We start from the raw sequence: 15,229 nt of genomic DNA, 5'->3' as shown, positions 1-15,229 counted from the left end.
GCGCATCCGGGGTGGCTCACGGAATCCCCGATTACAAAGGGCTTATGGGAAGAGGCATTAGGAGGATAGGAGTGGTGCCTGTTTACGGAAGGGTCTCCTGTCCCGTGGTCTCCCGCATGTACATCACCAGCTCCAAATGGTGCCAGCAAAGGCTTGCATTTCTGCCATCTGCCACGTCTCCTGAGCCTTCCAGAGGTCAGGGCCTGCCTGGGTGCTAGCGGGGGACAGAGTGGGGTCTCCGGGGACACAGGAAGTAGAGGCGCCCTCTGGGGGTGAGGAGGGGGGCACAGAGCCCTAGGGCTTCAGAGCAGGAGGAGGGGGCGCTGGAGATGGGGATGGGATGCAGCTGACCACAGGCATATGCTCAGGGAGAGGTCAACTGAGCTCAGAGGTCAGGGAGAGGTCAGCCAGAGCTCAACTGGCATGGACGAAGGTCAGGAGTGGAAACAAGGCTGGGGAGACAGGCGCCAGCCACGTCCTAGGGCAGAAGCAGGAGTTTCCAAGGGGCCTCGTGGCAAACTGAACAGTGGGTACCACCCCTCTGGTTAGGATCCTGCCAGGTGAACACCAAAGGCATCGAGACACATGACAGAGCATACATACTCCAACCAGACCTTGTTATACCGGCAATTGTCACGCTGCTGCTGCTATACATTCAGTAAGAACCTTCTGCCTAACTCTGGTTCCTGTGACGGGAACTGTCCGATCGCTCATCACCAAGGCAAAGTTTAGCTAATGAGATGCAGGTCATTATTTCTTTAAAAAGTGTGGGTGAGGGGTATATTCTCAAGCTATTTTTACTTGAAAACGAGCAAGTACTATTAATCAAGTTGTTTGTCATGTAAATGGCAATAAAACCATCAGGAAGAAAGATCTTCCAAAGCGTATGTAAATTGGAATTTGTCAAACTTTTCATTTCGGTAACAGAAAGAACTGTCAAAACAGCACAGTGAAGACGAGATTTAAATATTTTGTAAGAAGAAATGAAATCTTAGCTCTGGTTCCTTTCTACGCTAGAGGAGGTTGTGATTACACGGCATTTCCACCGCAGTATTCGTGGACGGGGACAGTGATTCTGGGTTAAGCCTGATGTGGGGGGTCTGAAGCATGCCTGCCGGCCACAGTGACCAGATGACACGCCCGGGGAAGAGGCCGTGCCAGACGGTAGAAGAGGGGGTGACGGGCAGTTCCTTACTCCTGTGGGGTGCGCTTACCATGAAAACAGATTTGACCTCAAACCACCTTAAAATGCCAGGCAATTTATACGCAGTTGTGTATATGGTCCTTTCGATCCACATATTCTGCAAAGGGAACACACACAGGACACTTGTTAGGAGAAGGATGCTGCAGGTAGATGACAGCTTCTGTCCTCACGGGGATTTGCAAGGGTCTGGGAGGCAAGGTCACCAGCCACCCAGGGAACACCTCACAGGCCATGCTCTGCTGAATTGCCAGACTGCTACACAGGACACCGCGGCCCCCTGTTCCCTGGCCAACGGTGCCCATCTCCCTGGGATTTGGCCAAGAAAATACAATAGAAGGGGAGAATATATACGTCCACACGAGGGAGGTTCCCTCTGAGCAAACAGATTTTTGGAAAGGCTCCAATGAGCTTTATGTTAGCCTTACTTAGTGTTCAAAAGAAACTTGAAGATGCAAGTCCATTGAGGAAGACTGGGCTTCATAAAAGTGACCTCTCAACATTCTAATAAAATCAGTCAGTATTTTAATGATGAATTTTTTTCTTTTTTTGGCGTAACATATATATTTACATCAGAAAATGAAGAGATGGAAATAGAAGGCAGAAAAATCACTCAATACCTAAAGATGGCAACCTAACCTTTTACTATCTGGGGTTCAAGGCTTCTTACTAAGCATTAACTAGTGTGTATATTCAATGAAAATGTATTCTTCCTAAAATGGTATAGTACATGTTGCGGGAAGTTGTTGAAAGCCAATAAATGTAACTCCACCCCACTTTAATGGTTGCACAGAACTCCGCTGCAGGGGTGAACCGTAACCTTTCATCCCACCTCCTACTGCGGGATGTCTAGCTGGTAGCAGCCTTTGCCTGGTACACCTCCCAGTAACAGGATCACTGAGCAGTCTGAGTCTGTCCATAGTGATCCAGATATAAAAAGGTGGCATAACGGATTGTCAACATTTCCAGAAAACCGGCTGGCATTTAGAAAGCATTTTCTCCAAACCTCAGATTCCAGGCTGCGAGAGGGGAAGGACCTGGCCGAGGCCCCAGGGACACAGCCAAGGCTCCTGCTGCCCCCAGGGGCTGCTGGCTCAGGCACCGGCCTGGAAACAGCAGGCTGCACTGCACCCCACTAACCCCAGCATCCCCGGTGGGGGGGGCCTTCGGTTTCCACGCTGACCCTGTCTCTGGATCCCTCCTCCTTGCTGGCTCTGGGTTTCAGGACTTCATGCGTGGCCAGGTTTGGAGGCACCAAGCTGCTCTGAGCTCCCGGGCTGGCCTGGCAGGGCAGCTTTCCCAGCACCCAGGCCCTGGGAGCCAGGCTCCCTGCAGCAGGCCCCAGCCTGGCCTCCCCTTACCACCGAACCCCCTGCGCTGATCTGAAAGCCTGGGGCTTTGTCAAGCATGTGAAGGACTAAATCCCGTGGCTTCTGAAAGCCTCATCTGTGTGTGAGAACCTAACGGGACCATTAGGGGATTTCTGGGCCATTTAGAAGCAGCCCAGCCTCTAAGGCTTAGCGCAGCTCCGGAGTTCAGGAGCCGTGGTTATTCTTAGCTCTGCCTAGAATGGCTGCGCAACTGTCGGCAATTTGCTCGACCTCCTTGTGTCTCTTCCTTCACAGGATAAGAACGTACGTCGCCGCGAGACGTGAGAGGCCTGCAGGAAATTCAAGAACCGGCCATACATCCTGCAGCCAGGATGCTACAGAAATGACAGAGCTATTGCTGTGATGACCAGAACAGAGACGGCTCAGAAAGCCCAGCCCCGGTGTGGGTGTCTAGGTGGGGCCTTGCCTCTCTCATCACTGCAGGGGGTGCCACAGTGACACGAGTCACCCAACAGGTTCAGGATGCCACACTAACCGAGAAATAGGGTTTTGGTTTTGAAAGAGCCAGGGATGAAACTGGGGACAGCCTTAGAATTTCCCGACTCCAAGATCCTAGTTGACACACAGGAAAGTGGGCTCGGGAAGGGAAGGGAGGGGCCTTTCAGGGGCTGTGCCTGGAGACCCACACGCGTCACCCTGGGGATCAAAAGATTATAGGAAACAGGGCTTCGAAGGGAGGGTGGGTGGAAGGCAACTTTGCTGAAAGTGCTCTGAGCTTCCCTTTGGGTCAGCAGCATGGGGCTAGTTCAACTTTGACCCCCTGCACCCCCAGATACCTGCAGACAAGGTCCCCGCCAGGGGTCCTCGGGGCTAATGCCACCTTGAAATAGGGGCCTATCTAGGGATTTCCAGAAGAGGTTTTTCAGGGCAGGAGGAGAGAGAAACGTTAACATTCAAAATAAATAAATAAATAAAACTATGCTTTCAACATACAGTTTTGAGGGCATTAGCCCCTTGTGGCCCCCTTTGCCTGGTAAAGCAATAAAGCTATTCTTTTCTACTTCAAAAATAAAAATTAATTCATTAATTAAAAAATTAAAAAGCTATGCTTTCTTTCATGCCTTTCCAAAATGGAATCCATTAAAGCAGCTGTATGTATATTTTTTAAAAGGTTCCAAGAATCTGTGTTAACATTTCTATGACTCTAATGCAGTGTCTTCAACAAGGCACAGATGTTTTCAGCAGTGCGTGGAAACACTTGTGATTCACTGTCAAAACCGGGGAGGCTCTAGCTGGCACCTAGTGGGTAGTGGTCCGGGATGCTGCTCAACATACAAGGAGGCCTGGTATTCAGCTGTGCCCGCAGGGACCCTGTTCCGGCCACGGTGAAGTTCAGGTGCGGGCACTGGATAGTGAGCCCAACTCACCTCCTGACTGCTTGTCCCCTGCAGAGAGCCACGTAAGCACTCGGCACCTCCGAGAGCTTATTTATAACTGAGACATCAGCACCTGCCCCAGGACCCAGGGCACAGGGGAAGACTCAGATACACGCAGGAGGCAAGCAAGTGTGCTCCGAGCACGGAAACACTCCAAAGCACTCGTTACCTTCTTACAGTATCACAAGCACCTTAGTGATACTATGTGTGAAATGGTCGTCATTTCACTAAATTTGAATGGGTAATATGCTAGGATCTCTGCACATAACACGCAAAGGCATTCAATCCTGCACTGCGGGAGCCTTCGAGAACGCACTTTTCCATGCGCAGTTTTGTTAGTCGGAGCAAGAGTTTGGGGGTGGTTTTTTTTTTACCGCAAATTCGTTGTCTGGGTTTTTCTCTCCCTTGCGGATCGGACGAGAATATTCAAATCGCTGGACCTCGTTTACTCTGTAAAAACTGTACAGAGATAGAGAAATCATTAGACATTTAACCAGAAGAGCAGCCGATTTGCTTTTAGACATGGGATCCGGTCTCCCTGTAGGTCACTGCATCCCTTAAAACATCTCCAGCCTTGACCTGGAGCGACAGCTGGGCCTTCTTTCCCCACCAGCCTCAGAAGAGAGACGTTGGCAGGTGGAAAAATTACCTTGAATTTTTGCCTCTTCTCTGTCCCTGACAATGCTCAAGGGGGAAGAGATGCTGAGTAAGGGTGAAACCGGCAAAAACAGAAAAGGTGAAGCAAAGGAGAGGGGGAAAAGGCCTTCATTCTCCATTTATGCGTTTATTATTTAAAATTTGAATTCATAATTCAACAATTAATTTATTAAATAATTTAATCTAATAAGTTATTAAAAATTTTAAAATATGTCTTATTTTTAAAAAGGTCTTGTATACTTTAATTTCAGATCTACAAAAGGCAGATTTGGCAACCACCAACGGTGGCATACATAAGATGCAGACTGTACCTTCCTCCCCTGGGGAGGGGGTGGGTTTCACGCACAACCCAGAGGCAGGCTGGGAGGCTCACTCACCCCGCTGCGCTGAAACGCAGGTGGGCACCCCACATCAAAGGGAAATATCTGAGCATACACTACAGTTCACTAGTGTTTCATGTCTCTCTGAGAAAAAAATGTTTCAAGACTTAAAGTCTAAGCCTTATGAAAGGCATCATCCATCAATAAACCAAGTCCTGGTTTATTTCCCATGTTTGCTGATGAAAGGTTAAAGAAATGGTAGTGAATTTTGTAGAAGAACCCAATCCATCAAACTTCAGGATATAAAATAAGCAGATCCTGAGCATTATTAGGCCATCAAAGAGGTTAATTGTTTTTCACCAGTACATGGATCAAACAGAAAAGAAAATTCTTCATATCAAAGAGACATATAGTGTAGGTGTTTCTACACCACTGCTAAGTCAGGGGCAATTCAATGTAGATGCAGAGAATCTCACTCAAATTTGGACAGTTGGCCTGTGAGTTTTAAAATCCACCTCCAGGGGCTTCCCTGGTGGCGCAGCGGTTGAGAGTCCACCTGCCGATGCAGGGGACACGGGTTCATGCCCCGGTCCAGGAGGATCCCACATGCCGCGGAGCAGCTGGGCCCATGAGCCATGGCCGCTGAGCCTGTGCGTCCGGAGCCTGTGCTCCGCAACAGGAGAGGCCACAACAGTGAGAGGCCCCCGTACCGCAAAAAAAACCAAAAAAAACCCCCCAAAAAACCCCCCAATTCCACCTCCAAATCCCATATTATGTAATCACCCTGTTGTAGGGGTGAAGGCTTCTTCTCACCCCCCACCTGGTTCTCCATCACGGGCACATGTCTGAATCCCTATTCCTGCCTTCTGGGATCCAAATGCTCAGGCCACACCACAAGCACACAGACTCAGATCTGTGGGGTGTGGGGCAGGGCCTGAGCCCTGGAGAAAAGGTCTACAGGGGGTCTCTCACCTGGTGGCTCAAAAGGAGCCCAGAGTATCCCTTTCTCCCCCTGACTTTCCCTGTCTTCCAATCTCAGGTATAAGGAACAGCCTTGCGCCCTCCCGGCCACATGTGTTCACATCTTCCTTCCCCCATCTTTGATGCTGAACATGACTAACTTCCCTTGCTTTTCGAAGTAAAACAGAAAGAGCATCTGAAAAGTTAATCAAAGGCTGACATCCACCCTCTGAGATGTGAAATTATGAAGAAGCGATCCGTGTACGCCTCTCACCACCCTCATGTTGGGTAAGGAAGATGTTACCTTACAATCTGCTCCGACACAGGCCTGTGAAATTTAGGGGGCAAATCGAGTTTGGGCTTTACTGTAAAGCACTGAATATCTGAAGGTCAAGGGGGTTAAGGAGCGTAAGGCAGTGAGGTCATTAGCCAGGAGCAAGGTCCCACGTACACCCAACCATCCAAACAAACGACATCGCCATCATTTTATATCCGACATGGTTGTCTGAAAGGATACACTGGCCAGCAGAGTTTTTAATATCGTCGCCTGGTGGAGATGTTGTCTTCATTTTCTCAGCATTTGGAAACTGAGTTAATAGCCGAGCTTCAAAATCTTCCCGGCGTTCATACTCCTTCCCTCGGTAAATGAAAACTTTCCCCTGGAAACAGCGACATTCATTAAATAACACCCCAGGGGAAGGGCCAGGAAAAGTTCACACATAAAGGCATTGGTCTCCAAAAGGGGCTTGACAGTTTTTTTTAAAATGTCACTGAATTGAAGAACAGCTTGTAATTGTGGTGATCTTACTAATCAAGAACACAGGAACAGAAGCCAGGTAAGTTAATACTGTTTAAGAAGCACTAAAGATGATGTTACTGAAGTCTGGTAGTACATTTCAGTCTTAACAGTAGCAATCAATTTACAAAACCATGAGAAACCAAGTGAATGACTGAACCCCACACACTAGTGGGCATGAAATGGTCAGACAGGGTAAAGGCACCAAGGCAAATGGAGGAGAATGGTGTCCATATCATCTCCCCCCGCACCCCAGGTAGGCCCTAATTAAGTAGTTTCCATCCTGCCAGAAAGAATTCAAGGGAGAGATAGCCTCATCCACCAGAGGGCAGACAGAAGCAAGAAGAACTACAATCCTGCAGTCTGTGGAACAAAAACCACATTCACAGAAAGACAGACAAGATGAAAAGGCAGAGGGCTATGTACCAGACGAAGGAACAAGAAAACCCCAGAAAAACAACTAAATGAAGTGGAGATAGGCAACCTTCCAGAAAAAGAATTCAGAATAATTATCATAGTGAAGATGATCCAGGACCTCGGAAAAAGAATGGAGGCAAAGATTGAGAAGATGCAAGAAATGTTTAATAAAGACTTAGAAGAATTACAAATGAGATAAACAATACAATAACTGAAATGAAGAATACACTAGAAGGAACCAACAGCAGAATAAATGAGGCAGAAGAACGGATAAGTGACCTGGAAGACAGAATGGTGGAATTCACTGCTGCAGAAAAGAATAAAGAAAAAAGAATGAAAAGAAATGAAGACAGCCTAAGAGACATCTGGGACAACATTAAACGCAACAACATTCGCATTATAGGGGTCCCAGAAGGAGAAGAGAGAGAGAAAGGACCCGAGAAAATATCTGAAGAGATAATAGTTGAAAACTTCCCTAACATGGGAAAGGAAATAGCCACCCAAGTCCAGGAAGTGCAGAGAGTCCCATACAGGATAAATCCAAGGAGAAACATACTGAGACACACAGTAATCAAACTGGCAAAAATTAAAGACAAATAAAAATTATTGAAAGCAGCAAGGGAAAAAGGACAAATAACATACAAGGGAACTCCCATAAGGTTAACAGCTGATTTCTCAGCAGAAACTCTACAAGCCAGAAGGGAGTGGCACGATATACTTAAAGTGATGAAAGGGAAGAACCCGCAACCAATATTACTCTACCTGGCAAGGATCTCCTTCAGATTCGATGGAGAAATCAAAAGCTTTACAGACAAGCAAAAGCTAAGAGAATCCAGTACCACTAAACCAGCTCTACAACAAATGCTAAAGGAACTTCTCTAAGTGGGAAACACAAGAGAAGAAAAGGACCTACAAAAACAAATGCAAAACAATTAAGAAAATGGTAACAGGAACATACATATTGATAATTACCTTAAACATGAACGGATTAAATACTCCAACCAAAAGACACAGGCTTGTTGAATGGATAAAAAAACAAGACCCATATATATGCTGTCTATAAGAAACCCACTTCAGACCTAGGGACACATACAGACTGAGAGTTAGGGGATGGAAAAAGATATTCCATGCAAATGGAAATCAAAAGAAAGCTGGAGTAGCAATACTCATATCAGATAAAATGGACTTTAAAATAAAGAATGTTACAAGAGACAAGGAAGGACACTACATAATGATCAAGGGATCAATCCAAGAAGAAGATATAACAATTATAAAAATATATGTGCCGAACATAGGAGCACCTCAATATATAAGGAAAGTGCTAAAAGCTATAAAAGAGGAAATCAACAGTAACACAACAATAGTGGCAGAATTTAACACCTCACTTACACCAGTGGACAGATCATCCAAACAGAAAATTAATAAAGAAACACAAGCTTTAAATGACACAATAGACCAGATAGATTTAATTGATATTTATAGGACATTCCATCCAAAAACAGCAGATTACACTTTCTTCTGTAGTGTGCACAGAACATTCTCCAGGATAGATCACATCCTGGGTCACAAATCAAGCCTTGGTAAATTTAAGAAAATTGAAATTGTATCAAGCATCTTTTCTGACCACAGCGCTATGAGATTAGAAATCAATTAATTACAGGGAAAAAAACATTAAAAACACGAACACCTGGAGGCTAAACAAGATGTTACTAAATAACAAAGAGATCACTGAAGAAATCAAAGAGAAAATCAAAAACTACATAGAGACAAATGACAATGAAAACACAACAATCCAAAACCCATGGGATGCAGCAAAAGCAGTGCTAAGAGGAAAGTTTATAGCAATACAAGCCCACCTCAAGAGACAAGAAAAATCTCAAATAAACCATCTAACCTTACACCTAAAGGAACCAGAGAAAGAACAAACAAAGCCCAAAGTTAGCAGAAGGAAAGAAATCATAAAGATCAGAGCACAAATAAATGAAATAGAAACAAAGAAAACAATAGCAAAGATCAATAAAACTAAAAGCTGGTTCTTTGAGAAGATAAACTAGATTGATAAACCTTTAGCCAGACTCATCAAGAAAAAGAGGGAGAGGACTCAAATAAAATTAGAAATGAAAAAGGAGAAGTTACAACAGACACCCCAGAAATACAAAGCATCCTAAGAGACTACTACAAGCAACTCTATGCCAATAAAATGGACAACCTGGAAGAAATGGACACATTATTAGAAAGGTATAACCTTCCAAGACTGAACCAGGAAGAAATAGAAAATATGAACAGACCAATCACAAATAATGAAATTGAAACGGTGATTAAACATCTTCCAACAAACAGAAGTCCAGGACCAGATGGCTTCACAGGTGAATTCTATTAAACATTTAGAGAAGAGCTAACACGCATCCTTCTCAAACTCTTCCAAAAAATTGCAGAGGAAGGAACACCCCCAAACTCATTCTATGAGGCCACAACACCCTGACACCAAAACCAGACAAAGATACTACAAAAAAAGAAAATTACAGACCAATATCACTGATGAATATAGATGTAAGAATCCTCAACAAAATGCTAGCAAACAGAATCCAACAACACATTAAAAGGATCATACACCATGATCAAATGGGATTTATCCCAGGGATGCAAGGATTCTTCAATATATGCAAATCAATCATTGTGATACATCATATTAACAAACTGAAGAATAAAAACCATATGATCATCTCAATAGATGCAGAAAAAGCTTTTGACAAAATTCAACACCCATTCACAATAAAAACTCTACAGAAAGTGGGCATAGAGGGAACCTACCTCAACATAATAAAGGCCATATACGACAAACCCACAGCAAATATCATTCTCAATGGTGAAAAACCGAAAGCATTTCCTGTAAGATCAGGAACAAGACAAGGATGTCCACTCTCACCACTATTATTCAACATAGTTTTGGAAGTCCTAGCCACAGCAATCAGAGAAGAAAAAGAAATAAAAGGAATCCAAATAGGAAAAGAAGAAGTAAAACTGTCACTGTTTGCAGACGACATGATACTATACATAGAGAATCCTAAAGATGCCATCAGAAAACTACTAGAGCTAATCAATGAATTTGGTGAAGTTGCAGGATACAAAATTAATGCATAGAAATCTCTTGCATTCCTATAAACTAATGATGAAAAATCTGAAAGAGAAATTAAGGAAACACTCCCATTTACCAGTGCAACAAAAAGAATAAAATACCTAGGAATAAACCTACCTAGGGAGACTAAAGACCCATATGCAGAAAACTATAAGACACTGATGAAAGAAATTAAAGATGATACCAACAGATGGAGAGATATACCATGTTCTTCGATTGGAAGTATCAATATTGTGAAAATGACCATACTACCCAAAGCAATCTACAGATCCAATGCAACCCTTATCAAATGACCAATGGCATTTTTTACAGAACTAGAACAAAAAATCTTAAAATTTGTATGGAGACACAAAGGACCCAGAATAGTCAAGGCAGTCTTGAGGGAAAAAAGCGGAGCTGGAGGAATCAGACTCCCTGACTTCAGACTATACTACAAAGCTACAGTAATCAAGACAGTATGGTGCTGGCACAAAAACAGAAATACAGATCAATGGAACAAGATAGAAAGCCCAGAGATAAACCCACGCACCTATGGTCAACTAATCTATGACAAAGGAGGGAAGGATATACAGGGGAGAAAAGACAGTCTCTTCAATTAAGTGGTGCTGGGAAAACTGGACAGCTACATGTAAAAGAATGAAATTAGAATACTCCCTAACAGCATACACAAAAATAAACTCAAAATGAATTAGAGACCTAAATGTAAGACCGGACACTATAAAACTCTTAGAGGAAAACATAGGAAGAACACTCTTTGACATAAATCACAGCAAGACCTTTTTTGATCAGGCTTCTCTAGTGGCGCAGTGGTTGAGAGTCCGCCTGCCGATGCAGGGGACACGGGTTCGTGCCCCGGTCCGGGAAGATCCCACATGCCGCGGAGCGGCTGGGCCCATGAGCCATGGCTGCTGAGCCTGCGCATATGGAGCCTGTGCTCCACAATGGGAGATGCCACAACAGTGAGAGGCCCGCGTACCGCAAAAAAAAAAAAAAAAGACCATTTTTGATCCACCTCCTAGAGTAATGGATATAAAAACAAAAATAAACAAATGGGACCTAAGGAAACTTCAATGCTTTTGCACAGCAAAGGAAACCATAAACAAGACGAAAAGACAACCCTCAGAATGGGAGAAAGTATTTGCAAATGAATCAACAGACAAAGGATTAATCTCCAAAATATATAAACTGCTCATGCAGCTCAATATTAAAAAAAACAAACAACCCAATCCAAAAATGGGCAGAACTAAATAGACATTTCTCCAAAGAAGACATACAGATGGCCAAGAGGCACATGAAAAGCTGCTCAACATCACTAATTATTAGAGAAATGCAAATCCAAACTACAGTGAGGTATCACCTCACCACAGTTAGAATGGGCATCATCAGAAGATCTACAAACAACAAATGCTGGAGAGGATGTGGAGAAAAGGGAACCCTCTTGCACTGTTGGTGGGAATGTAAATTGATACAGCCACTATGGAGAACAGTATGGAGGTTCCTTAAAAAACTAAAAATAGAACTACCATAGGACCCAGCAATCCCACTACTGGGCATATACCCAGAGAAAACCATAATTCAAAAAGACACATGCACCCCAATGTTCACTGCAGCACTATTTACAATAGGCAGGTCATGGAAGCAACCTAAATGCCCATCGACAGACAAATGGATAAAGAAGATGTGGTACATATATACAATGGAATATTACTCAGCCATAAAAGGAACGAAATTGGGTCATTTTTAGAGATGTGGATGGATCTAGAGACTGTCATACAGAGTGAAGTAAGTCAGAAAGAGAAAAACAAATATCGTATATTAATGCATGTATGTGGAACCTAGAAAAATGGTACAGATGAACCAGTTTGCAGGGCAGAAAGTGAATCACGGATGTAGAGAACAAACGTATGGACACCAACGGGGAAAAGTGGTGGGGGTGGTGGTGGTGGGATGAATAGGGAGATTGGGATTGACATATATACACTAATATGTATAAAATGGATAACTAATAAGAACCTGCTGTATAAAAAAATAAATAAAATAAAATTCAAAAAAGAATTCAAGAGAGACTGAGATGAAGGTGGGGCCTCAGAGCCTGAGCACGACTTTGCAAGCTGGCTCCTACAGGTCACAGCCAAGAGATGAGCAGATCCAGAGGGAAGAGGGTCCAGACCAAAGCAGAGGGACCCAAGGCTCTGGGCCTCCCCTGGTGCTGAGAGGGTGGAGGTGGTGGCTGGACTCCCCTCCTGGAACGTTTGCAGTTGTCCTGTGAACAACGAGCCATCAGCGGATGACAGGGTAGAGCATACAGAGTGTTCCTCCTAAAGGCTGGAGTCTGTCCCTCTCAGGTGCCACTTCTGTCACCTCCACAAAGTGTGGAGAGTGCACCTGGGGGGTGTTTTGGGTGGCTGGGCTGGGCGACCTCGAGGGAGGGTGATACGTAGGTAAGCATTCCTCTCTACTCAGGCTGTCTTGTTGAGACCTGTCTCATGACACGGTCACTCCGTAAATATGTGTGTCAGGAACGTTCTGATGCCAAGATGGCACTGGTCTCCATACCTTCAGAGATTCAACAAGTGTGTTCTGAGTGGCAACTGAATCACAGAAAGGTGTCAGTGGGTAGTGTGATGCTGCAGCTGGTTCTCGAAGCCCTCCACCTCCCCCCACCCATCTTCTTGCCCCATCTTAGGGCTGTCTCAACATCAATGAAAACTGCCACAAGGTTTTCCTTGTTGCAATGAGCAGAACCCACAGAACCCGAGGAACAGGAGGCTGGGGGCTCGTGCTTCTCCTCCTTGGACTTGGTTGCTGTTTCATCAGGGACCCTGGGCAAGAGGGTCCAAGCCAGCCAGTCATAAGTTAGGGGCAGCCCTGTTATCTGCCCTGACCCTGGACAGATGCCAGAGTGCAAGAGGGGGAGGGGGCGGGAGAAGGGGAGGCGGAATGGGAGGGGGCAGGGGAAGGATGGGGAGAGGGGAGGAGGAGGAGGAGGAGGAAGGGAAGAGAAGGTACATAAGCAGATGCATCCTAGAGCCTCAGCTCAAAGCCAAATTAAAATTCATCTGATTAATGAATTTTCACAAAAACAGAGCCCCTGTGGCATTCCATTTATCCCCTTCCCTAGACCAAAGTTATTCTGAGTTCTTGTAAATCACTAAAGAAGGAAGACTTTAAAATGCTTTTTTTCATTTTGTGCTTAGGTATGTCTTAAAGTACCCACTACAGAGAAAAATGTGCTCTTTCTTTAAACAAATAATCTGAAGCAGAAACCAAAGTAATATGTAGTCTTAATCAGAAATATAAATACACAGTACAGGCACCTTTTAAGGCTATAAAAAGCCAAACATTTCAGAAATTCAGGGTGATTTAATGTATAACAGGCTACTACGAAGCTAGCATGCATTTATTATGCTTTACACTAGAAGGAAGACATAATAATAAAAATGTATATAAAGGCTTTAATAGAAAAACACTAGTGAGTTATAGATGAACACACTAATAACATTTTCTAGAAATGTCAATTACTTTGCATTTTGAAGTGGTCCATTTAAGCCTGAAAACAGGAGGGAAACGTACATATAGTCAAAGATATTTATTCCTTGTAAGAATCATAAATATTCATATAAATGCAAAAAACCCCAGTGCGATCAATTCTTAAAGCAAAACAAAGCAGAGGGGACAGCAAGTCAGTTCTCAGAGGCTGTGCTCTCAGCACTGAATGAAGTAGACAAACATCCCACCCACTTTTTTGTAACTGCTAATGTCATTGTCAGATGGAGCCCTGACAGGTAATCTGTGAAGCGTAATGAATGTATTGCTATAGCCCCACAGAATTATTTGGGGGTGGGGGCCAAGTCAGTTCCATATTAATCCAGCCCGTTAAAGTCGTAATTCGTACTCTGCATTTTGCCCTTGTGATGGGCAGGTGACCCAGCACGGTCCCTGGAGCACGGATCTCATGTGACCTCCCAGGACAACCCTGGCATCAGCTGGCTTGGGGGCTGCAAAAAGCTCACCCCACCCTGCTGCCAGCTCAGGACGCCAGGACAGAGCCGTAGTGGCCTTAAATTATGGCACTGTCCAAGGAGAGCCACACACACACTCAACACCCAGCACAGCACAGGTCAGCTGTGATTTAGGGCCTGTCCCTCCCTCTCAGTCTTTCTTAGAGACACACACACACACACATGGAGGCATATGTACAGATTCACATACATTAATTAAAGCCTTGAGCAACATTAGGTGACTTCAACTCCAGGCTCATTATCCCCTTTGGACTGGTTTTTTACTTAAAGTTAATTTCAAAATCCTCCCTAACCACTATCTTAGATGCCACAGTTGCACGATGAAGGTGACAGTGTTAAGAAGAGACTGACCAGCAGGGACAGGGACAGGCCACGTGCCCCAGGCACCCAGCCAGGACCCTGCGTGAGCGTATCAACTAACAGGTCACCTTCTGGAGCTGGCCAGCCCTGCGAGGGCCACTTGCTGACGTTCTTATACAGAATGACAGGTCCTCACCAAGTAAGTCCTTCCTGCTGGTGCCAGTGTGAAGGGACATCTTATACTATCAGGGCCTCCTGTGGGATCAGAAACACCAGGGCCAAAGGAACACACCTCTGGGGCTACAGAAATCTCCCTACTGGATCTAACTGCCCCAGACAGGTGTGCCCTAGGCAGAGAGTTCCTGCTTCTCTAAAACCAGAAGGATCATGCATGGTCTCCCAGGATAAGAGAAAACCAGGTGACATTAAAATAAAAAAGGTCGTAAGAAATGACAGGAAATCATGGTCAATGGTATCCAAGAATGAGTTTTTGAGAAACCTTAACAATTCTACTAGTAGGCTAGGCAGCATTTATTTACACAATTTCTGGCCTCATGATTATTGGGTGACTTGGCTGGTGATCACAGTGTTTCTTCCATCATGTGTCAAAGAGCACATGCCTGTCTCAGAAATGGAGTATGACTCTGAGTTTC

General features: G+C 44.7%; 1 protein-coding gene across 2 annotated transcripts in view; it reads right to left on the bottom strand.

Annotated features, from left to right (window-relative positions):
- Positions 1–15,229, bottom strand: part of DOCK1 (dedicator of cytokinesis 1) — a 540,262-nt gene that overhangs the window by 33,884 nt on the left and 491,149 nt on the right. For both annotated transcript variants that reach the window (XM_082637778.1, XM_082637779.1), the window contains exons 41-44: positions 6,423–6,564; positions 6,210–6,288; positions 4,343–4,427; positions 1,215–1,301 (exon numbers count right to left, since the gene is read on the bottom strand). In XM_082637778.1, the coding sequence (XP_082493904.1) occupies positions 1,215–1,301; positions 4,343–4,427; positions 6,210–6,288; positions 6,423–6,564 (393 nt within the window). The remainder of the gene's footprint in view (positions 1–1,214; positions 1,302–4,342; positions 4,428–6,209; positions 6,289–6,422; positions 6,565–15,229) is intronic.

This window comes from Mesoplodon mirus (assembly GCF_964341445.2).
Source record: "Mesoplodon mirus genome assembly, chromosome: 2".
NCBI lineage: Eukaryota > Metazoa > Chordata > Mammalia > Artiodactyla > Ziphiidae > Mesoplodon > Mesoplodon mirus.
Note: the sequence above shows the minus strand (reverse complement) of the source record. Positions and strands in the feature narration are given on the sequence as shown.